Source organism: Neolamprologus brichardi, chromosome 13 (assembly GCF_056152115.1).
Source record: "Neolamprologus brichardi isolate AB-2024 chromosome 13, ASM5615211v1, whole genome shotgun sequence".
NCBI lineage: Eukaryota > Metazoa > Chordata > Actinopteri > Cichliformes > Cichlidae > Neolamprologus > Neolamprologus brichardi.
This window is the reverse complement of record NC_142116.1, coordinates 24,985,233-25,008,635: the sequence shown is the minus strand read 5'-3', so window position 1 is coordinate 25,008,635 and position 23,403 is coordinate 24,985,233. Positions and strand designations below refer to the sequence as shown.

The window sequence follows — 23,403 nt, the reverse complement described above, 5'->3', positions numbered from 1 at the left end:
AGTCCCAATTGTAATACACATTGTACCCTACTGGATTCACATCCAGGCTGTCAGTCTAAAGTTACCCACAGGGTCATTATTTAACCTCAAACTGCTGCCTCCGTTGTAATTAATTTATATTATTCTGTATATAACACAGTAATGATTGCCAACATCCAAAAAACATTTTGAAATTGAAGTTTAACCTAAGGTTTAGCAATACTTGCTGTAGGGTCTGTGCAGGCCTGATGATCGTCCAAAAAGTCTTCGACTTTATTTGAATGAATTGTTGTTTGTTTAGCTGTATCTCTGTGATATTTAAGGACTTTATTTCTAATTCTTCATATTGCATTTAGTGGCAACTCAAACAAAATTCTGTTGCGGTCAGAAAATTTGATGATCTTTAAGCTACATGAGTGATATGGGTTGAGTATGAGTTATGCAACAAACAGCAAATATACCACCAAATTCGTGGGAGGATGATAAGATGAATATAATACATACTAAAATCAAACGATTTGGGATGTATAATAAATCTTTTAAAAAAAGATGTTAATAATCTCTGTGATGATCATGCAAACTTCTGTTCAGATAGGCCAAACTGATAAGGAGGAGATGTGGTGCATATATACATATATTCTATGATTGATCAATATAATTATAATCAATCTTTAAGATATTGCTTCAAAAAAATGCCAATAACCTCGAGGGGTTTCAAGATGGTTGTCAAGTGACAAGGTGCTAACATTAGCATGCTAACATTAGCTTTCTAATTGTTGATGAGATGGAGCGTGCTAAATTAGTTCTATGACACAGTAAAAACGTTTTTTAGTTGGGTAAAATCATTCTGTTAGAGTTTCAAAGCTCAGTGTGAGACAGAGTGTTAAGCCTTCAAATGGCTCCGCTGTTTCTATAATCCAGTGTCACCTAGCTAGCTAAGCATTACAAACGCTACTGTACTGAGCTAACACGTATTCAGTAAAGTTGATGTAATATTGTTAAAAGCGTGGTTTAGTTTTAATGAGAGTCCACTTACAGATTAAACAGGATCACATTGGGACATTACACACAAACAAAGAGGAAAAATAAAAAAAACAGTTACATTTTAATGCTCAACAGCAACTGATCCTCCTCAAGATTTATGAGCTCATACACACTTTACACACACTGAGGGATAAAAGAAGCGAAGCTCTAAGAAATATATTCTCTATCATATTGCATGTTTAGTTTATGTATTTGCCACAACTGCGTTCAAAAGACAGTACAGGTAGTACAAATACATACATATCATCGAGATCTTAGCAGTCAATTGAAAAGAGATGTGGGCTCCTGATATGTTGCACTGTGACTGTGGCTTTAGAATGTTTGTAGCTGTGATCTGAGAACTGTCAGCCCTATATTTATGATCGCTTCATTTCAAATAACTGCAGGTATTTCTGCAGAAAATCCACTTCAGGCATGGATGAAGTAACTCTCTTGTGATATTATTTTTTCAGACAAATATTGTTTCACACATTTTTACATTCGTTTTCCAATTCTTTGTCTAAAAAGTGTTCCTATTCTTTTTTAAACCTGTTTAAAAAGCCTAACTATAAATGTGTTGTTGTGCAATCAGTGAAATCAACTGCACTTGATATCCAGCACAGAACAAACGGGAGGATGGTGACAGTAAATGTTCAGGTTTCAGTAAACTAAATCAAGAGAATATGTTCACTAATTTAATTATGTTGTGGAGAAAAAAAAAACAAGATTAAACGTATTTGAATTAAAATGACTTTTATAATCCTCTCTAAACCTATATAAGTGGGATTTGGTGTAATCTAAATGTGAGCACAGATTGCATTCCAAATCGCACTGCCCTGTGCTTATTTTAGATATTGCATAACAATGTTTCATAATAAAAAAAAAAAATCAGAAAAAAGACAGGATATTCATTATGTGATAAAAAAATCATTTCAGATTCAAATCACTGAATTGAAATAATTTCAAAGGCCTGAGTTCTTTACAGTAATACTATCCATGACACTTAAAACTCTTTGTGCACTGTGCATGCTGTGCTTAGTCTACGTGACAACTTGTGTATCTGCAATCTGGTGTTTTTTTTCTCATACAAAGAATAGTGTTGTAGATGCTTGATAGACTAGAAAACTACACTTAAAATGAACAAAGAAGCCTGATTTGTATGACAGCACTTCACGAATCCTGTGGTCTGAGACAAGGCAAGTGAGGTTTTTTAAATTCATCCTTTATGTCTCATTGCAAAGAAAAACAAAGACCACATATTGGGATGATAGAGGCTACACCACATGAATACTGAATAATCACACTTTTGACAGAATTAAAGGCTATGAAAGGTGTCATTTAAAGACATACTGAGAAATGATAGTCGCCACTTTTTTGCTTGTATTCATGAGAACAGCTACCTTGGACGTAAAGTGTTTGTGTTTTAGCTCCCTTTAGTGTTTCTTCATGCTTCTATAAGGAAGAAGACACAAGAAAAGCAAGAAACAGAGAACATGAACCTTTCAGGACCATGGTCAGCTCAAGCTCAGTTGAGACGTTGAATCATCACGACTGAGAGAAATGTCTGCAATTTCTGTGGAAATACACTGGAAAATTAAAAAAAAAAAAAATCCATCTTAAATGATTTTATGCTAGATGCAAATTCAATCAATGATATAACTATGACACATATTCTGCTGTTAATATGTTAATATGATATAAGCTGCTGACATATAGGATAAAAAAAAAATAACTATAGCAATATAAGGTGCAACAATGTATAGACACATCTGAAGGAAAAAGTATTATTTTCGGGTGTTTTTTCCCTTTCGATTCGTTTCCTCTTTTAACGCGTGTTTTGATTGGCTCTCTCCGACCCTTGTAACCAATCAGCCTCCGCCTGCTATGGAGGAAGGAATAAATGCAAGATGGCTCCTCATATAAAAACAGTCTTCTGGGTCGTCCTCAACGTGCAACAAAATAACTCTTTAAATCTTATCAGGTTAAAATATTTATCTGCGAAGAGTTCTGAGGGGTGAACTGGGCTTTATGTTAATGGTACTTGGCGATATTTTGTGGAAGAAGACAGCAGAGAGACGACCGGGGCAACTTTGAAGACATGAATTGGTTGTGAACTCGCTCTCTTTGGTAGACAGAAGCACACTGTTGGGGCCTCGGCTGGCTAGCGGTAGCTGCTAGCTAGCTAATGACTCTGTCTGCTGTTATCTGTCGCACTGGAAACAGCGTAGCAAGAAAAGTTTCAAGTTGTCGGGTGCCTGTTGGATGTAGGACGCTGAAGTGTCCAAAATAACTGACCATGGCTGTATCGAGGTAAGATACGTCTGTAGTAGCTCTGTTTATCTATCCCAGTTTTTTTTTAGCTATTAGCTAGCGGGCTTGCTAATACCCGCTAGCTTTTGATTAGGAAGAGAATGGCATGGCGACGCCTGACAAACGTTAGCAAGTGTAATGTTACAGTGTGAATTGGTAACCTCTTGTGATAGCCCTCGAAGTGTTAACGTAAGTTTGGGCTCGTGTTCACTTTCAGGTGCGACATTAAAATACATCCCGGTGCTCTGAAACACTCTGCTGATGCCGGTGTTAAGTACAGGTTAATTAACGTTGCTGTGGAGTTGTGTCAGGAAAGCTGCTTCGCAAACAAGAGATGCCACCACTGGCTAGCCGCCTCTGCATGCACAACCAGTTAATGTCAGTGTCCGGAACAGTTGCACCTGTAAGTCAACCGTAAATACACTCAGGTGTAGTCCACCTATAGTTTGTTGAGGGTTTGTTGTTATGTTGTTTCTCTGGTACTGAAGACTTCACGGCTCCTGTGTAGCTGATGTAATGTAAGTCCAGTTTTCTGATCCAGCCCAGCAGGTTTTCCCTATAGATCAAGAAGATCCTTTATGAAACTTCTTAAGTGCTCCAGTTCATGCCTTTGCATTGTAACAAAACACAGAGATGGCAGGGATAATTTTGACTCAAGTGTGTTTCAGGGGCTAGTTTAGTTTTCATAACAGCACACTAAACAGGGGTCACATAGGAACAGTGCACACAGAAGGGTAAAAAAAGGGGGGGCATCCTTCATACCTCCTCTGCCTTCAGAGTTCATTACACAGAGTGAATCATGAAAATCACACACCCACATCTGAAAGATTTTAAAAAACACAAAAGAAAAGCCCATTGCATTCCAAAGCAAATGCTGTATTGTTAAAGTTCTGAAAGTAAACGACTCCAACAATGGCTAGCTACTTCTATAATATTTAACCAGTTATGTTAATATTAGAAACCTAAACAGTCACACTTTGATGATAGTCCAAATTTTAATACTGATTTTTAGAGACGGTTGATTTCTTCCAAATATTCTTGTTGTAAACAGAATTTCTAAAATTCTTGTCGAGTCCACGTGTTGTGTGTATATTAGTGTGTGTTCATCTCTTGTCCAGATTAAGTGTTTGTAGAACCTGAAGGGATATCTGCACATCCCTAATCCACTTCACTTTATTAATAGACTGCTAATGACCTTGGTGAAAGACTGGAATCATTAGGCAGGTTACTTGGGTGCAAAGCCAAGAAAATAAAATAGTGACTCTTTTAATTAGTTTACATCTTTAATTATTTGCACCGTAGAGCATCAAAAACTGATGGACTGATCGTAAAATTCCAGGATGATGCAGATTTAATTAATTAATTTTAAATTAACTCCAATTATCATCGTTGTATTTTTACTCAGTTGTATATAGCATTTGTATTCTATTTTTTCTTATTGTATATTTTATTCTATTTTATTCTACTGTATATAGTATTTTATTTTATTCTATTCTGTACAGTCGTGTACTGTATTTATTCTTATGTATTCTAATTTTTGCTTTATAACCTTTGCACTGTCCACTTCCTGCTGTGACAAAACAAATTTCCCACATGTGGGACTAATAAAGGTTATCTTATCTTATCTTATTATATGAATGGTTAACATTGAGAGTTTCATTCTTAGGAAAAAATGCTTTCAGTATCTTAAATCTTCATTACATCATCTTTGAACATTACGTGACCCAACAGGTGAATGTCCTGCTGCCACTGTTAAACATTGTGTAATTTGCTGACTGGACAGTGGCTGTCAAGAAGGTCCACGCTGATGTTCTACTGACTACTTTCAACCTTGATTTGTTTTCCTTGTGTGCGTGTGTGCTTCTTGTAACCTGTCTTTAGACTTGACCGATTATTTATCCTGCTCGACACTGGAACCACACCAGTAACCAGGAAAGCAGCAGCCCAGCAGCTTGGAGAAGTGGTTAAACTCCACCCACATGAGCTTAATAACCTCTTATCAAAGGTGTGTATTTTCATATAATTGTGATTAGCTGTGAGGGTTGTCACAGGCTATCGAGCAGAAAAAAATATTTTTCTGTGTATATTTATGTGTACAGACCTTCATAGCTGTAAGGTGTACATATATGACAAATATTTTGAGAATTTCTTGCAAAAGGAGAACAATATTTTTAAGTTGTCTGTAGTAGTGCAATGCTTCTGGTGACTTAACGCCATATTTGCTTTGCATGTTTGCCATCCAAATAGAGTTGGTAATGCAGACTGCAACTGTTTTTGTGTAGTTGCTGGTGAACTTTTTCTCAGCTTCAAGTTGGGACTTAAAGAGAAAGAAAACCCAACAGTATCAGAATGTCGTCTGTTTGTTTTTCTAAACATAAGTGCAAATAAGTGCTCTCACACTCAGATGTGTGAAATATTAATAATGTCTTAAGGCATAGGTGTCAAACTCTGGCCCGCGGGCCAAATTTGGCCCGCAGCCTAATTACATTTGGCCCACGAAGCCATACCAAATTACTATTAGAGCTGGCCTACTGGTATTATACAGCTAATATATATGTTGTTTAGTATTAAGCTTTGCTTGTTCCATATTCAGTTTTTCAGCAAAACGTGTTTGAGTCCATAAGAAAAGATTCATTCTTATATCTGGAGGAATAAATATATTTCAATAAATATTAATGTTAGCCCGCGACTTTGTTCCAGTTTTGAATTTTGGCCCACTGTGTATTTGAGTTTGACACCCCTGTCTTAAGGCGTCTGTGTTTCCAACCAGATTAATGAGCTGAGCTTCATTATTGTATAAAGAACAATCTTGTAGTCTTGAGCTTTGTGAGATTGTATGGGGTTTAAATGGGGCGCTTTTCTCTTATCACAGTTTACAATCAGGTATACATTAAGTTGCAGTGATGAATGCTCAATTTAAACATGGGCAAATTTTCAAATAACAATGTCAGATTATGTACAAGTAATTCCTGTGCATCACAAGATCAGACTCTATATGTTTTTGTTTTTGTCAGCAGCTGTCTTAAAATATGGCTATCTTGGGTACACCTCTTTGGCTGTACCTGTTAAAACTTTCTGTTTGCAGCCAATTGTACAAAGAGTCAATGCAAGCTCTTTTCTGTCATTTATAAGGTCTTGACCTATCTAAGGAGTCCCAATTGGGACACCCGTATAGCAGCAGGCCAAGCTGTAGAGGCCATTGTGAAGAATATTCCTGAATGGAAACCGGCTCCAAAGCCTAAAGAAGGTGAGCGTTTGTGCTTTTTAGTGATGTTTAAGTGATGAGTTGGAGGTATATGCATCACAATAATCATTTGTTTTTGTGAAGTGATCATATCAGTTCATAAAGTGACTGTTTTGTGTGAAAACTTACGTACTAATTATTAGGTGCTTAAGGGTGTAATTGAATACATACTGGTTTAACACATGATGCCCTCTGTTGTGGACTGGAAAAGATGCCTAAAGTAGGTGTCCATGCCCCAAATTGATGCCTTTTTGTCTGTTTAGTTTCACCTAATTAATATTTTTTGTAAAATAGTGAAATGTTGCATCATTGTCTTTTTGTTTTTGCGAGTTATAACCTCCTCTGTGTTATATGCTCTGTGCTAATTTACCTACAATTTGAATATTGCACCTTCCCTTTCATTTTCACTTGGCTGCACCATTTGAAATGACAATTTAATATTATAAAACTTTGTGTTTGTTCTGTAAAGAGTCCTGTGAAGACCTGTCTCCAGAAGAAACATCTTGCGACCGGTTGAGTTTCTACCACTTTGACATCTCACGCCTGCTGAAACACGGGGCGTCTCTGCTGGGATCTGCTGGGGCCGAGTTTGAGCTGCAGGATGACAAAACTGGTTTGTAGTGACTCTTCAAATATTAGTTCAGCTGCAATAACATCTATGCTGTTACACCCTCTCCCATGCACACTTCTGAACCTGCACGGCCTCTTGTCTGATCGTATGTGGCATTTACCAAAGTGGAAGATTTTAAATCTGTATTTTCCCACTTGTTTTTTTTCCATTGAGGAAAGACATTATCTAATACGTTTTTGATTTAAAACAAAGACCATTGTAACAGGTTGAAATGTGTTCGGACAAATGCCGGTCAAACCTGACCAGTAAGACTGCTTCGTTACAAATTTGAATACAGTTTGAAAGGAGAAAGTTGTTCGTTGTTATCTTTTGGTGGTCATTTGAATTTGAAGTTCCTGTGTATGTCGTAACACACGTAATGTCGTTTCCCTTTGGCCTCATTTGACTTCTCATTCTTGGTCCCATTTTTCTGTTTACTAAATTTAACAAGTTCAGTATGACATTCCAGACCATTCATAATGCTGTCTGTCGTTTATTTAATGTGGCCCCAACGTAAATCTTTTGTTTGTTTGGGGGTTTTTTTGTCGCCTACATGCAATTTGAGCCAAAGTTTCTAAAGTTTCCGGCCAACTTCCTGTCATTTGTTCTCAGGTGAGATGGACCCCAAAGAACGTCTTGCATGCCAGAGAAAGCTTCTTCAGAAGAAGTTGGGTCTAGATATGGGTGCCGCTATTGGGATGAACACAGAGGAGCTGTTCAACGACGAGGACCTGGACTATACCTGTCAACCCAATGCCCTCAGAGCACACGGAAGCAAAGCCACAGCTGGATCCAGCTCCGGAAACCACTTGGTGAGTCTCACTCGGACCTCTCGAGTCACCATATGTTAGCACACATTTTGTCTCTATAAGTTTAATGAATTGTCAAAGGAAAGTCCTAAACGTACCTCTCAGTGTAACCAGAACTTTTTAGGCTTAAAAGATGCTATTGCAGTTTATAACTACACCTGTTGCACTGCAGTATTAAAAACATGGATCATGTGGGCCCTTTTTGTGAAGTTCTGCACACTTCCTGTGAGTATGCACGACATAGCAATAGAGTAGATTCTTCATCTTTTTTTATTTCTGCCTCATCAATATTTGTGGCAGCTCCCAGTTGTTGAAACTGTCACTATGGTTCTTCATTTGCTGGAACACTTGTTTGCAGAAAGTCAAGCACAGGATGAGGAAATTAAAATGGTTTGTGCGTGAATAGGCAGAGGGAATGCTGTCGTTAAGTCAAATTGTTGAATGTTTTCATTGTGTTTCTTAAATTTGTAAAGTCTTAGTTCAAACTATAGAATCAAAGACATTCCTTTGTCTCTGACCACCTCTCCAGCCAATTTGGTGCTGGGTGAGGCTGACGTGGGTTTTATTGTAGATACATTGTATCTGAAAGATCTGTTTCTTGTGTTGTACGCTTCCTGCTTTTATGATCCTTTTGGTGAGCAGGAACACACACACACAGTGCCTTGTCTTAGAACCATTGGGGGGTTTACAGTGGGAGGTGCTTGTGCTCTGATGTGTATTGTAACAGTTTGTCAATAAATAGCTGCAAGGAGAGCTGCTCTTTGAAGGATTTGGGCTAGAGACAGGTGATGAGCATTATGCTCCACCACCTGGTTCTGACCAAAGCTCTCCCTCGTTGGCGAGTTAAACACCGGTTGAAGATGTTCTGTCTTGTTTTTCGTTCTTCATGAGGAATAAGTCTCTAAACGAGCGGGGCCTGTGGAAACACATACTCAACAGCTGTCAGCTTAGAGTTGCTGTTTATTATAATTGGAAAGTTTTCTTGAAACAGTATCCCCACTTTGAGATTCACTAGAGGAGGAATTTCTTAATTAACACCACTCTTTTGTTTTTTTTTTTAGACCATTCAGGCAGCTGAGTTGATCGACTCAGAGTTCCGACCAGGCATGAGCAGTCGTCAGAAAAATAAGGCTAAGAGGATGGCCAAGTTGGTAGCAAAGCAAAGATCCAGAGACATGGATCCTAATGAAAAGAGGTAGGACTATCTATATATTCTGGATTCTAATTAAAATTGTATGTTTGGAAGAGTGCATGTGTTGTATTTTACATGGTTTTTTTGTCAGCGTACTTACAGTTTTTTAAGATTCGAGAGTTATCATATCCTGTGACTCTCATTTGTCTTTAACCTTTAGTAACGACAGTTTTGAAGGTGAACCTGAGGAGAAACGAAGAAAAACCACCAACGTAGTCACTGAGCAACCAGCAACAGAGCACAAGATCCTAGTCGACAACGTTCCAGATAACTCCAGTCTATTAGAGGAGGTAAGCAATCAGAAACAAGTCGGTGAAGCTGTTATAGATGACAGTGTCAGATAGCTGATGCGTTATTGTTTTCTCCTAAGACGAACGAGTGGCCTCTGGAGAGCTTCTGTGAGGAGCTTTGCAATGACCTCTTCAATCCCTCGTGGGAGGTAAAAACACAATACTTATTTTCACTTAATAATGTAAGTTGAATGAGAGGGGGTAGAGTGGGCTCAAAGAATAACCACGTGTGTGTTATTTTATTTCATTTTTGTTTCTCAGGTTCGTCATGGTGCAGGCACCGGTCTTAGAGAAATCCTCAAGTCCCATGGTGCTGAGGGAGGGAAGGTGGTGGGAAGCACTGCAGAACAGGTAGGTCTCAACCACATCTTCAGGCTTTTTTTTAACAGCTGAGTGAGAATCAGACATGACCCAGACTGTACTGATATTTTGATGCAGATGTTACGGCAGCATCAGGAATGGATCGAAGACGTGGTCATCCGGCTGCTGTGTGTCTTTGCTTTGGACCGCTTTGGCGATTTTGTATCTGATGAGGTAGGTTTGTTTGTTTGTTTATCCACAAATGTTTTTTGGACATATTTGTCCTAGAGTTTTTCCACTTCTTTGTACATTCCCTTACGTCCCTTACTGAAAGGTTCAGCAATCTCCATTCCAGGAATATGCAGGCTGTGTAGGGACAATGCTAAAGGTTACTGGGTTTTTTAAGTGTGACACATGTATATAATAAGCATTTTTTTTTTTGATTGGGTGATACATTTCTTTATAAAATTCCTTCCAAAATCACTGTTTTCAAAGAAATTAAAGTAAATTCTCGGTAAATTATTAATTTAGCATAAACTAGGACTTCACAGATGCAGGGAATTGAGGTCTGATTGTGACAGTGTGTTACCATGTTTAGCCTGTAGAAGGAAGTCAAACTTTTTACTTATGTTTGGACTTATGTTTGTCAGATGTGTGTCACTCAGCTCAATCTGTGTCTTTGGCTTTGATTTAACTCTTTCTATCACAATCTTGCCCTCTTCCTTTTGACAGGTAGTGGCTCCTGTTAGGGAGACGTGTGCTCAGACACTGGGAGTGGCCCTTCGCCACATGAATGAATCTGGTGTTTCGAGGACGGTAGATGTCCTACTGAAGCTGCTGAAAGAGGACCAGTGGGAGGTGCGTCATGGAGGCCTGCTGGGGATCAAGTATACCTTGGCTGTTCGTCAGGTACACCCTCTCTCACTGTGCATATGATGAGCTTTGAATAAGAATAGCAAGATTTGACATTGTATTTGATTCGAGTAGCTTGTGGCCATGAATGTGAATTGTGGGGAACAGGAGGTGTTTCAGACTGGACGCATATGTTCTCGTTGTTATCTCACTTTCTGATGTCGTACACACACATGCTGATTTTCATCTTCTCTTTTGTGTCAAAGGACTTGATTGCTGTTTTACTTCCCCGTGTGCTCCCTGCGATCACAGACGGCCTACAGGACTTGGATGACGATGTCAGGGCCGTGGCAGCTGCAGCCCTCATCCCTGTGGTCAGAGGCTTGGTGCAGCTACTGCCCAATAAGGTGTGAAACAAAACCAGTTTCAATTTCAGTTTTCAGTTCAGCTTGAACTTTGGTGAAATGTGCATTCTGTTAGTAGTTAAACTTTCTGCTGTCCTTGTTGCTTAATTCAGTCTGAAAACATAATGTCTCTCAGGTACCCTTCATAGTGAACACACTATGGGATGCACTTTTAGACCTGGACGATCTGACTGCTTCCACCAATAGTATTATGACTTTGCTGTCCTCGCTGCTAACCTATCCACAGGTTCGACAATGCAGGTCAGTTTCAAGCTTATGCAAAAAAAGAGACTAATAAAGTAATATATCAAAAAATACTGTTGATTTATTGAATAATAGGAGACTCACAATACCAGAAATTGGTTCCAGCGATTCCATATTTGAAACCTTGACCCCAAACCATACACAGCTTTTGCAGGGTGTCTTCATTAGAGCATTAAGTGCTGTCATAGAATTTTGTCAGTGACCTGACATTATTTGTAACTTGGGGTGAAAGCCAACTCACAACGCTTTTTAAATGACCTAATTTTTCATAAAAGGGCACAAACAGACAATACACCCCACAGAACCACAAGCACAAAATTAGACGAGCGCCAACTCTTTAGCTATGACCCTTTTTTATTTTCTCATCCCAGCATGCAGCAGTCACTAACTGTTCTGGTTCCTCGGGTATGGCCATTCTTGAGACACACTATATCATCAGTAAGGCGAGCAGCACTGGAAACGCTTTACACACTACTGTCTAAAGCTGACCAGGTAAAGATCTAACAATAATAATCGGATAGTACATCCATCTACATGTATTTACAAAAATATGAGCAAAATATTTCTTTTGTTTTTTTTAGCTCTTAATCCAGCTTTAAACTGAATTGCATCCCTAATAATAAGGTGGCGTTTTTGTGGTTTTGCTTTTCCAGAGCTGTGCAGCATGGATAAATCCCATCCTACAAGATATGCTGCGGCATATCTTCCAGTCTTGCATACTAGAGAGCAATGAGGAAATCCTTGAACTGATCCTAAAGGTTTGTTACATGACTCACCTAACTACTTTGGGTTAAATGACAAACTCTGTCCAACTTTGGTTATAAAACACAGCTGGAACGATACAGACGATGCTGTATTGTCGATTTTTATTGTAAATGTTCATTTATTTATTTTTTATACTTGGATAGCACGTATGGGAGACTTTTGATTTTTTGTATTGTTAATCTGCGTCTTTTATGTGCAGGTGTGGATGGAGCTGCTGTCTCAGGCCCCCCAACAGTATGTGGTAGCAGCCAGCTGTCCATGGATGGGTGCCTGGCTCTGTCTCATGATGCAAGCTTCCCACATTCCAATAGACCTGAACATGTTGCTGGAAGTAAAAGCCCGCTCCAAGGTTGTATACTTTATCTTTATACACATAAAAACTTTTATTTTCAGCGTATCTTTTGTTTTAGAAGTAGGAAGGAGCAATTTTACAGTGACAGGAATTAATATGATACATTTAAACAAAAGGTCAGCATGACATAATTTGGAATGGTTCAGTGTTTCCACTTCTATTTTTATCAATGGGCTCATGCAAATAATACAGATTCCCTATCACACAAGTCAGTGCACCTTGCTGTGGTTGCTAGGTTACAGACTGGCAGACAATAAGAGTCTTACAGCCATGTTCTGCATTTTTGAGCCAGTGGAGCTTAAACCTTAACCGTCTGGAGGAGGAAATAAGAGACAGAGGATGCACTGGCACACAGAAGCGTGCACCCACCCACCAAGTGGCTTAAATGCCGGTTTAACGAGGTGTGGTGGAACTGAGGAACAATAAAAAGAACTTGGGATGGACAGGTTTGCTTTGCATGTAATGAATTAATAGTGTTAAAAGAAGGAGACAAATGTCTACAGGTGGTGTCTTTCCACTCTTAAATTAAAACCACGTCAAACATGTAGATTTGGCATCTTCTGAAATAAAACAAACTTTAACTAATATCATGTTGTTCAAACAGGATAAATGTGGCACAAAGGGACGTCAAGCAAGCAGTCAGGCGAAGGAAACTGTTCAGGAATATATAGCGGGTGCAGAGACGGTGACAGATGACCCAGTTACGAGGGACTATGTAGTAGTCCGTGCTCGACTTATGGCTGCCAAGTAAGTTTTCATAGTTATATTGGGAAGAAAAGTCTTTAACTTAACGATCTTTAACTCTTAAGAAATAACTGGAATTGCTGACTAAGTGATCAAGGTTGCGTTTGCACTGACTGCTCTCTTTGTACCTGTGTAATCCAGATTGCTGGGGGCTTTGTGTCGGTGTATTTGTGACCCTCAACTCAATGCTGCATCCCAGGAGATCAGACCAGCAGAATCTTTGGCTCAGCTATTGCTCTTCCATCTCAACTCCAAGTCTGCCCTGCAGCGAATCGCAGTGGCATTAGTGCTTTGTGACTGGGCTGCACTGCAGAAGGTAAAATTCAGCTGTTGAGATTTTTTTTTTTTGTTAAATAAGATTTATTGACTTGGCAGCAAAGCAGAATCGGGCTTTCAGAAGCTGAAAGGTTTTCTCTCGTATCTTTTCAGGATTGTCAGTTGGTGTCATCCACCGTGCTGCCTCGTCTTCTGGCCATTCTGTCTGAGCAGCTGTATTATGATGAGATTGCCATCCCCTTCACACGCATGCAGAATGAGTGCAAACAGCTGATTGCACTGCTTGCTGATGCCAACATAGACCTCAAGGACCGCCTCAATTGTAACGTTTTCACCATTGATCAAGCCAGTGAGCTGGTAAGTCAGTACACACACATGTGCACTGATAAACTTTTGACACACGATTATCAGATTGGTGAAGCACCGTGATCTTTATTGGGATTTTGCAGCATGTTTGTAATCTAGGTATGGTGTCTCAACAAAACCATGAATGATTTTTGATCAAAAACTGTAACAATTCTTGGCTTCGAAGGTTAATGGATATTGCACTCTGTAACACATCAGACCCTTTTCAATCACACCCTTTATCCCCCTCCTGCTTGTTCCCTAGGTAACCACCATCTTTGCAGAGTCAACAGCAGGGTTTAATGTAAAGTCCAAACAGTGGCCAGCCCTGGACAGCAAACGACAGCAGGCTCAAGCGACTGTGATGGAGACCAGCACAGAATGGCAGCAGCTGCATCTGCGCGTGCACATGATCGCAGCCTGTGCCGTGATTAACCTGCAGGTGCTCCCCGACAAACTGAACCCACTGGTCAGGCCTCTGATGGAGGCCATCAAGAGGGAGGAGAACACCCTGATCCAAGGTTATGCTGCCTCTTTTATAGCCAAGCTGCTTCAACAGTGTGCCGGACGCTCGCCATGCCCCAACCCTAAGATCATCAAAAACCTCTGTGCCTCAGCCTGTGTGGACTCTGCAACCACGCCCTCATCTGCTTGCCCCGTACCTCTGACACAGGAAAATGCCAAAGGTGAGACCTTTTGAAGCTTGGCTCTATTTTCAGTCTGTCAGCTACAAACAGGATTTTAAATTTGGGGTTTCAGTGATGTTTTAAAAGGTTTGACTAGTAAATATAAAAATCATGTGTTAACACTGATGGTTTTCTTAATTGTCATGCTTTCAGGGGGTGGCTTGGAGAAAGACGGCATGCATCACATGGTCAATAAATCTCGAGGTATCATCACTCTGTATCGCCACCAAAGAGCTGCGTTTGCCATTACCAGTAAGAGGGGTCCAGCTCCTAAAGCCCCAAAAAACCCAACCACAGAGCTTCCTCCTGGCAGCACCATCAGCTCAGAGAATGATGAGGTACAGAAGAACTAAAGTACATTTTCAACACATTGAGCTTAAAACCAACAACGCCATGTTGTCTTTACTGTTCTTGGTCTGTTTTTTCCATCATTTCATTTCAGAGTAGGAAGCCATTTCTTATTCAGAGACGAGGTGCAGAGTTCGCCCTAACAACTATTGCACGGCACTTTGGTGCAGACCTCACAAAGTCTCTGCCATACCTTTGGGAGAATACGGTGGGACCACTGACGTCAGTGGCAACAGAAAATCAGTGCATTGGTATGTTGATCAGATTTTGATCTTGGATAGACACTGGTGAAAATATCGTCACCTTGATTTTCACCAATATAGGCCCGTAACTGTCACTTAGGAACATAAACTGTGCTATTTTAGATTTAATTGTAGATATCCTAGAAACTAAAAGCTGTATAGAGTCTCACGAGTCAGTGATCAGTGGGATGAAAGGCCTCATTTCACCGAACCGATTCTCTATATCCTTCCATGTTTTTAGAGCTGTTACTCTGAATCATTGTGTTTCATGTGTTGTAGATAGGCAGGCCCAGCTGGAGAGGGGCGACGCTGCAGCTCAGGAATTGGTCAACTCTCTACAAGTACTGGAAGTCATGGCAGGAGCCATGGCTGCCGAACTCAAGCCTTTGGTACGTTTGATCCTTTTTGACTGATTTACTTTGATCATTTTTTTATGATTATCATGGATTTGGAATCAGTTACATCTTATGGAGATTGTTGGACTTTTTTTTGTTTCCTGTAGTTATTGGAACACCTGCCCCATTTGTTCACCTGCCTCCAGCACCCATACACAGCAGTACGTCACATGGCAGCACGCTGTGTTGGTGTGCTTAGCAAGATAGCCACACTGGAGACCATGAACAGTTTCCTTGAGTGTGTATTACCCTGGTTAGCTGCTATTGATGACTGCACCAAACAAGAAGGCGCCATCGAGGCTTTAGCCTGTATCTTTCAGTGACATTACCTTTCAGTTTTTTTTACCTTTCTGATATAAGAGCACTCTAGAACTGATTTATTCGTGCCTTTATTTAGTGCATTCCTGTGCTGTATTTTACTGTCCTTGACCAAGACTCCTGCAGGTGTCATGGAGCAGCTGGATGTGGACATTGTGCCCTACATCGTGCTGCTGGTAGTACCAGTGCTAGGCCGTATGAGCGACCCCAGCGACAGCATTCGTTTCATGGCCACACAGTGCTTTGCTACACTCATCCGCCTGCTGCCACTAGAGGTACGAGCACCAAGACAGCAGGCTAAAGTGCAGTTTTAATCATTATTTAATGTTTACATCAGGGATGTCAAACTCCTTTTACACTGTGACCTACATACAGGGTATAGACGTTTAAGTACAAACTTGATTCCTGGGGTAGCTGTATATTATAAAAAGAAGTACAATTGCATCATTACATCTCAAGATTTCTGCTGAGAAATAGTACTTTAGTAAATCTGTTGCCATGAATCCTGATCAGTAAGAAAGCTGTAAAACTTATGAAAGTCCAGAATTTATACCTACCTTTACATTTTCCACAGCTGTACAGTGGACAGGATTGGAGTCTTTGCTGGGCCAATTTTGGCCCCCAAACCTTATGTTTGACACCTCTGGTTTGGACTCTGAGTAATGTATTTTCCTCTTTTCTACCAGGCAGGTATACCAGACCCTCCTGCCATGTCTGCTGACCTGATCCGGCAGAAAGCGAGAGAACGTCACTTCCTGGAGCAGCTGCTAGATGGCAGAAAGTTGGAGAACTACAAAATCCCGGTGCCCATTAAAGCAGAGCTCCGGAAGTACCAGCAGGTTTGTGTCACGTTTAAGGATGCCCACCCTGTGGATATTTTGACACACAAACAACTTCTGGAACATTTTAGTGCTTGAGCTGTCTCATCACCTCCAGTGTGACCGTATTTCTGCCACATTAAAGAGTGAGGTTCCCTTAAATGCGGCAGGCTGGCAACATAGATAGAGATGCTGACAACAAATGGTTTACTTTACAGTAAATTTTAAAGCAGTCAAATGGAGGTTAAGTAAATGTGCTGGCTCTTCTTTGAACTGGCTTCTAGCAGCTCTGCTGAGACCAAATCTATCTCTGTAATACAGAAGTGAAGACATCCTGTTTGAAATGCTGCTGAAATCGCTGCCACATCCTCAGCATCACTACTGTAACTGACTCATAGGCACTGAAACTGATGGGTGTCACTGAAGAGATTGTTTTCATGACTTTTGTCTAATCGTTAGTAAAATTAACCAGTGAAACATTGATATTCAGTGTTGTGATATTTGAGCGTGGGTGTTTAATCTTGCAGGATGGAGTGAACTGGTTAGCATTCCTGAACAAATACAAGCTGCATGGGATCCTGTGTGACGACATGGGTCTCGGCAAGACGCTGCAGTCCATCTGCATTCTGGCAGGCGATCACTACCTCAGGTACTAACAGCACTGTTACAGAGATGGAGTACGTGCACAAATATATTATCTGTTTAAACAGTGGTATGCTACTCTATGCAGTCATTGTCAGAGGCTTGATAAGTGTGAGTTGTTTTACGCCCATTTTTAATGTGGTTTAAATGCAGACAAGACACGAGTAACCTCCACGAGAATAATTTTTATAGGTATTACTCGTCCACATGCCTTATTGCCCAACAAAAGACAGAATATGGTTTGACAGCTTGAATACCAGCGGTGGTCTGTCCAGGCTCGGTGCATTCTTAAATCTGCCTTTGATCTTTGACCTTTAAAACTCTGATCCAGTCTCATGTTTGAAGCGCTGTGTTACAAATTGTGACTCAGTCTGCTGTGTGTGTGTGTGTGTGCGCGCTTCAGGGCACAGGAATATGCCAAGACTAAAGCAGCAGACTGCAGCCCCCTGCCCTCTCTGGTGGTGTGTCCTCCCACGCTGACTGGCCACTGGGTGGACGAAGTGGGCAAGTTCTGCGCCAAAGAGTACCTCAACCCGTTGCACTACACTGGGCCTCCTACAGAGCGGATGCGGTAAGGATTAGTCAGTTTACTGCAGGAGAATGATTCATGCTCATCTTTTTTTGTAAAATTGAATAAGTGAGGAAGAACAGTTTGTGTGTGGGTAGAAATAAATGCATTTATTTGAAGCTAACTAAACATGTACTTCTTTTCAGGCTGCAACACCAAGTGAAAAAACACAATCTTGTAGTAGCCTCTTACGATGTTGTCCGAAATGACATCGATTTTTTTAGGTGAGTGCTACTCCAAAGGGGGTTTTTTTCCTCTCTGTTTGTTTTTGTGTTTTCTGTTCTGCATTTTAAAGTGATTTTATTTCTTTTTACTTTTCTAGAAATATAAAATTTAATTACTGTATCCTCGATGAGGGTCACGTGATCAAGAATGGGAAAACCAAACTGTCCAAAGCCATAAAACAATTGGCTGCCAACTTCCGAGTCATTTTGTCAGGAACGCCCATTCAGGTGAGGCTTCCTTTGTGATCTGAAAAGGAAATGGAGATTTCCATTCTTTCCATGTTTTCTGCAGCTCAGAGTGGAATAATGTTTAATGCTCTAACTTCAGAATAATGTCTTGGAGCTCTGGTCGTTGTTCGACTTCCTAATGCCGGGCTTCCTCGGAACAGAAAGGCAGTTTGCTGCACGCTACGGTAAACCAATCCTAGCCAGCCGAGACGCCAAAAGCTCATCGAGGGAGCAGGAGGCAGGTATGTGAACCCCCTAGTTTTTGTTTGTTTGTTTTTTCAGACAGAATATTAGATTTTCTCTCATTCTGTCTGGTTACTCTTACTGAATATGGCCTACCATTAATGTTGCCTTCTCCATGTAGGAGTCCTGGCAATGGAGGCCCTACATCGACAGGTACTACCCTTCCTTCTGAGGAGGATGAAGGAGGATGTCCTCCAGGATCTTCCTCCTAAAATAATTCAGGACTATTACTGCAACCTGAGCCCTCTACAGGTATTGACCCATAAGTATGATGAACAGTAGTTGGAATGTGTGTTTGCGAAGTCTTGGTTGGAATTCATGGTGGTAAAACTTGTTAGTGGCACAGTTTTATTGATTTTGGCTTCGTCACTGCCTGCAGGTTCAGCTGTATGAAGACTTTGCAAAGTCTAGAGCCAAGGCCAGTGTGGATGATAGCATCTCTGTAGCTTCTACAGAGGAGGAGGAAAAGCCCAAGCTGAAGGCCACAGGCCATGTCTTCCAGGTATGTGTGGTTTGATAAATGTGGTCTTTGCGGTTCATATGTGAAGAAAGTTTGTCTTGACCATAATGTGTAGCTTTGAATTGTTCCTTTCTGGTAAATAGAAAAGCAAATGTTTTTTAAATATTCATGCAGCAGAATATGGTGCCCGCATACCCCACACATATTTTCCACACCATGGCAGAATATAAAACAGACAAAACAGTGGCCTGCTCATGAAAACTGTAGGCTTATAATCTCTCTTTTGCCTTTTACTCTTAAATCTGACATTTGGAGATTTGCCTCGTCAGTGAGGAAATTCTTGCTTGTCAGTGTCACACGGTTTCCTCATTTGTCCTCCTGATGACTGACATCTTAAAATCTGTATCAATGTTTTTTATTATTTGCATCTTATAAAACCTTATGTGAGTTTTTAACCGTCTTTCCTTTGCTGATGGTTCCTCGTGTTAATAGTTGGGTTCGTGTCTTGATTCTTTAAGGCGCTGCAGTACCTGCGGAAGCTGTGTAACCACCCCAGCTTGGTCTTGACCCCTCAGCATCCAGAGTACAAACGCGTCACTGAGCAGCTGGCAGGACAGAACTCAAGCTTGCGAGACATTCAGCACGCGCCAAAACTATCTGCTCTCAAACAGGTGAGATATCACACTTCAGGTCCTCTTTCTCACGTCCTCCGTGGACCAAGTGTTTGATCCTGATAACTTTTTGATTTTACACAAAGATATGTAGGAAGAAGAGATTCTATAAGGATGTTTGTTGTATTCAGTTATCCAACCATTCACTTGTATCTGATTTCAAAGATGCCCCGTGCCTTCAGTCATTCTAACACGTTTCTGCTCTCAGCTGCTGTTGGACTGCGGACTCGGTGGTGGTGGAGGATCAGAGGGGGCCACTGAGGCAGTGGTGGCCCAGCATCGTGTGCTAATCTTCTGTCAGCTGAAGAGTATGCTGGATATCGTTGAACATGACCTGCTGAAACCCAGACTGCCCACCGTCACATACCTGAGGCTGGATGGCAGCGTGCAGGCCGGCCAACGTCACTCTATAGTTTCCAGGTTAGCTCATCTGTACAGTTGCTCACTGTCAAACACAGAAGTCTGCTCAATGCGAGTTTGCTAAATGAATGCAAGACTAGGATTTCTTCTTTCTGTGCCTCAGGTTTAACAATGACCCATCAATAGATGTGCTGTTGCTGACCACCCATGTTGGTGGTCTGGGTTTGAACCTGACTGGTGCAGATACCGTGGTGTTTGTGGAGCATGACTGGAACCCAATGAGGGACCTGCAGGCCATGGACCGTGCCCATAGGATAGGACAGGTACTGTTGTTGAACACACTTGCTCAGCAGAATATCAGTGTGTAGACAGATTTAGGCAGTCCAGGTTGTTTTGATGACTCTTAAACTTCCTCTGACACTGAAATTGCACAATCAAATCCCGCGCAAAGAATTGACTTTCTTTTAGTTTCACATTGGATCAGCCTTGGATTGTATCAAGAGGCTGCTGCTGTCTAAAGCTAGTGATGCAAAGAGAAGCGGTTGAAATTAGATTGGCATGAAAGCATTTAATACATTCCATTTGTCTTTTGCAGAAACGGGTGGTGAACGTGTACAGGCTGATCACACGAGGCACGCTGGAGGAGAAGATCATGGGACTGCAGAAGTTCAAGATGAGCATCGCTAACACTGTTATAAGCCAAGAGAACGCCAGCCTGCAGAGCATGGGCACAGACCAGCTCCTCAACCTCTTCACACTCGACAAGGTGAGAGCTCAAAGTAGAGAGCAGCTCTGTCCTCTAGTGTTTGTACTATTGTTACTGATTTCTAATAACAGTCAAATTTTTATGTTCTCCACTAACACATGCACGCATCTTTCCCCTGTGTTTGGCTGAACTCCCTTGTCTGTAAATGTGTTTCAGGAGGATAAAGGTGAGAAGGCTGAGAAGGGCGAGCAGTCATCATCAACCTCAGGAAAGACTTCCATGAAGTCAGTGCTGGACAGCTTGGGAGAGCTGTGGGACCAGCAGCAGTACGATTCAGAGTACAACCTGGACAGCTTCATGCACTCTCTGCAGTAGCACTGTGTGCAAGTCCACCCAGCCTCCATCAGGCGCCTCGCCCTCTGGCCGAGCAGGACCCGGTCAGAGCGCGAGGAGACCCCTAGTGCTGCAGCCACATGCCTAACACCGCCACCTTAAATAGAGTAACTTTAAGGAGTCCCTGAAGGATAATACTCTCAGTACATTTCCCACTGCGATTACTTACCCACAGCCAAAGACCCGAATCGTTGTCGTTCTACAGTCGATAGGTATGCAGCAACATCACTCAAACTTATTCTCATGAGGTAAGTTACCCAGGTCCTTTGCAAACCTGAGAGAATAAAACCATGTGATGATGTAACAACTGTGAAAGACGTCGTCTACAGTAGCGGAACGTTTTTCCACTCTTTCAAGTGTTTCATAAGTAAAGTTATCATTTATAGTTACAGCAGCAGGCGCTACTTTTACAGCCTGCTACCCTCTGCTCATATCACATTGCCAGAGTAAACAGTGTTAACTGCTTCAGATGTTACTACCTAGATGCACCTTCCTCATGTGCGCCCCTCTTCTACTACCGCCACCACCTCTCACAAAGTCTTAAAGCACCACTATACCCACCTCTCTGCCTGATGGATACAAACATGTTTTTGTAAGAGAAAAGGAAACAGGGAGAGCGTAACAAGAAGCCACAGGATGCCGTCACACAGTACTGGCTTTTTATAGCACAACGCTGAGCTCAGGAGCTGGTCGTGTTATGTCAAGACGACTCCCGTTCTTCAGACCATGCTTTGGAAGAGTCTGTTCACAAAAAATGTGGTCATCAGGAGGCCCTGTTTGAGAAACTATATTCTGTGTCCACCTTCTCCACATGTGCTGTAAAGAGACTGACCTGGGAAAGCACTGCGCTTCAAAGCAACTTTACAGAGATGGAACTGAGGAGGCCAAGCTGTGGCTCGTACCTGAAACTTGTCATAAGTATTTTTAAAAAATGAATAGACTTGTACATAATTGTCTAATTGCTGCTTTTTGTTTATGATCTTGGGATTGTAATAAATTCTACAAACCTTTGAGTTATGTATTTGACTTTGGACGTCAGTGGCCAGTAGATGGTGTGGTTGTACATTCAGGGAAAATAAAAACTGGAAGTGAATACATGTAACATATTTCCACATTGGTCTAATTTGAACCTAGGTAAATGGAAAATTTACCACTCCACAGGAAAGCATGGTTCAAATGGATCGGTGGGTAAATTTAATTTGTCTGATGCTAATTTGTAACTTTCTAAAGACATCTTGTACAAAAAGTGCTCAGAAAAGTGGGAATTTTATCAGAGGAAGGAGGCTGTGAAAAATGCTATGTTTTGTTTCTTTTAAGCTAACGTTACAATGTGTTTTTCATTCTCACAACTTGACCTTTACATTTTCCAGTGTAATTTGTAAGTGGCCCAAGAGCACAGACCTTTAAATGTTACTGCGAGGGCCAAAGAGCGTAATGAAAGTTAGTATTGACAGATTTTTATTTTTCATGTTGGGGGGGGGTTGGAGCAACAAACTCTGAAGCGGTAGTAAGCAGTAGCAGCATTAGAGCTCCATGTTTTTGAGTCAGTCATACTGCAAATAATCAAGACAACTGAGGTCCAAGTCAACAATCGTCAAATCCTCACAGAGGTGGAACCAGTGCTCCAGTCGGGTAATAAAAACTTTAAAACTAAAAGTCATTAAAAGCAGTGGGATGTTTTTTTTTTTTGTGGGGGAAAGGAGCATATTTCTTCATGTGATAAGATCACAACATGAGACCTCCAGTGCTCGTCTACCCAGGGAGCGCCCATGAAACAGCAGGGACAATACGGTACGCTATCCAGATCAACATGAAACGCGTATCCATAGACAGAAATATAGATGGTAGATATATAAATATAAAATGGTTGGCATCCAAATCATGATCTTTTTTACGTACACTTGATTAAACAAATATAAAATGTTGTCATTGGGGGGGGGGGTTTAGTGCCAAAGAAACTGGCAGGGGGGGGGCAGGAGATGTATACACACTTGGTGGTAGGGTGCTCAGTAATATTGGACTGTGGGACTAGTTAACTTAGAGGGATTGTGAAAAGCATTAGTATAAACTGGTAAAAAAAAAAAGGCCAACCAGACAGAACTTCCAAAAATGTGTCTCTTTTCTTAGTGGATCATATCAATACAGACATTTCTCCAACCTTTCTCCTCCCAAAACATCCAAACAAACTCAGCAGCTCAGAGTAGGTTCATTAATCATAGTGACTTGATTGTTTGATTATTATTATTACTATTATTTGATTCTGCTTTGGCTCATATTGCTGCCAGTGGACACCTAAGCATGCTGTGAAGACAAAGCTTTGACTGACACTGCAGACTGCACCT

General features: G+C 41.0%; 1 protein-coding gene across 2 annotated transcripts; it reads left to right on the top strand.

The window, feature by feature from the left end:
* The first annotated feature begins 2,914 nt into the window (after positions 1 to 2,914).
* Positions 2,915 to 22,072, top strand: btaf1 (B-TFIID TATA-box binding protein associated factor 1). 2 transcript variants are annotated; one of them, XM_006799049.3, is made up of 38 exons: positions 2,915 to 3,312; positions 5,194 to 5,317; positions 6,445 to 6,559; positions 7,026 to 7,169; positions 7,779 to 7,978; positions 9,037 to 9,170; positions 9,328 to 9,457; positions 9,538 to 9,606; positions 9,719 to 9,808; positions 9,896 to 9,991; positions 10,490 to 10,666; positions 10,876 to 11,016; positions 11,150 to 11,274; positions 11,649 to 11,769; positions 11,931 to 12,035; positions 12,242 to 12,391; positions 12,999 to 13,141; positions 13,280 to 13,454; positions 13,568 to 13,771; positions 14,025 to 14,445; positions 14,599 to 14,783; positions 14,888 to 15,044; positions 15,315 to 15,424; positions 15,538 to 15,739; positions 15,875 to 16,023; positions 16,435 to 16,587; positions 17,094 to 17,215; positions 17,612 to 17,779; positions 17,923 to 18,000; positions 18,099 to 18,228; positions 18,329 to 18,470; positions 18,593 to 18,723; positions 18,851 to 18,973; positions 19,450 to 19,602; positions 19,811 to 20,022; positions 20,126 to 20,285; positions 20,558 to 20,728; positions 20,885 to 22,072. In XM_006799049.3, exons 1-38 carry the CDS (start codon positions 3,299 to 3,301, stop codon positions 21,041 to 21,043), a joined length of 5,583 nt encoding a protein of 1,860 aa, XP_006799112.1. In that variant the 5' UTR covers positions 2,915 to 3,298; the 3' UTR covers positions 21,044 to 22,072. The 2 variants fall into 2 exon arrangements, with proteins under 2 accessions (XP_006799112.1, XP_087706488.1); XM_087850362.1 differs by having other exon boundaries at positions 9,896 to 9,995; positions 10,494 to 10,666.
* Positions 22,073 to 23,403: the final 1,331 nt, after the last annotated feature.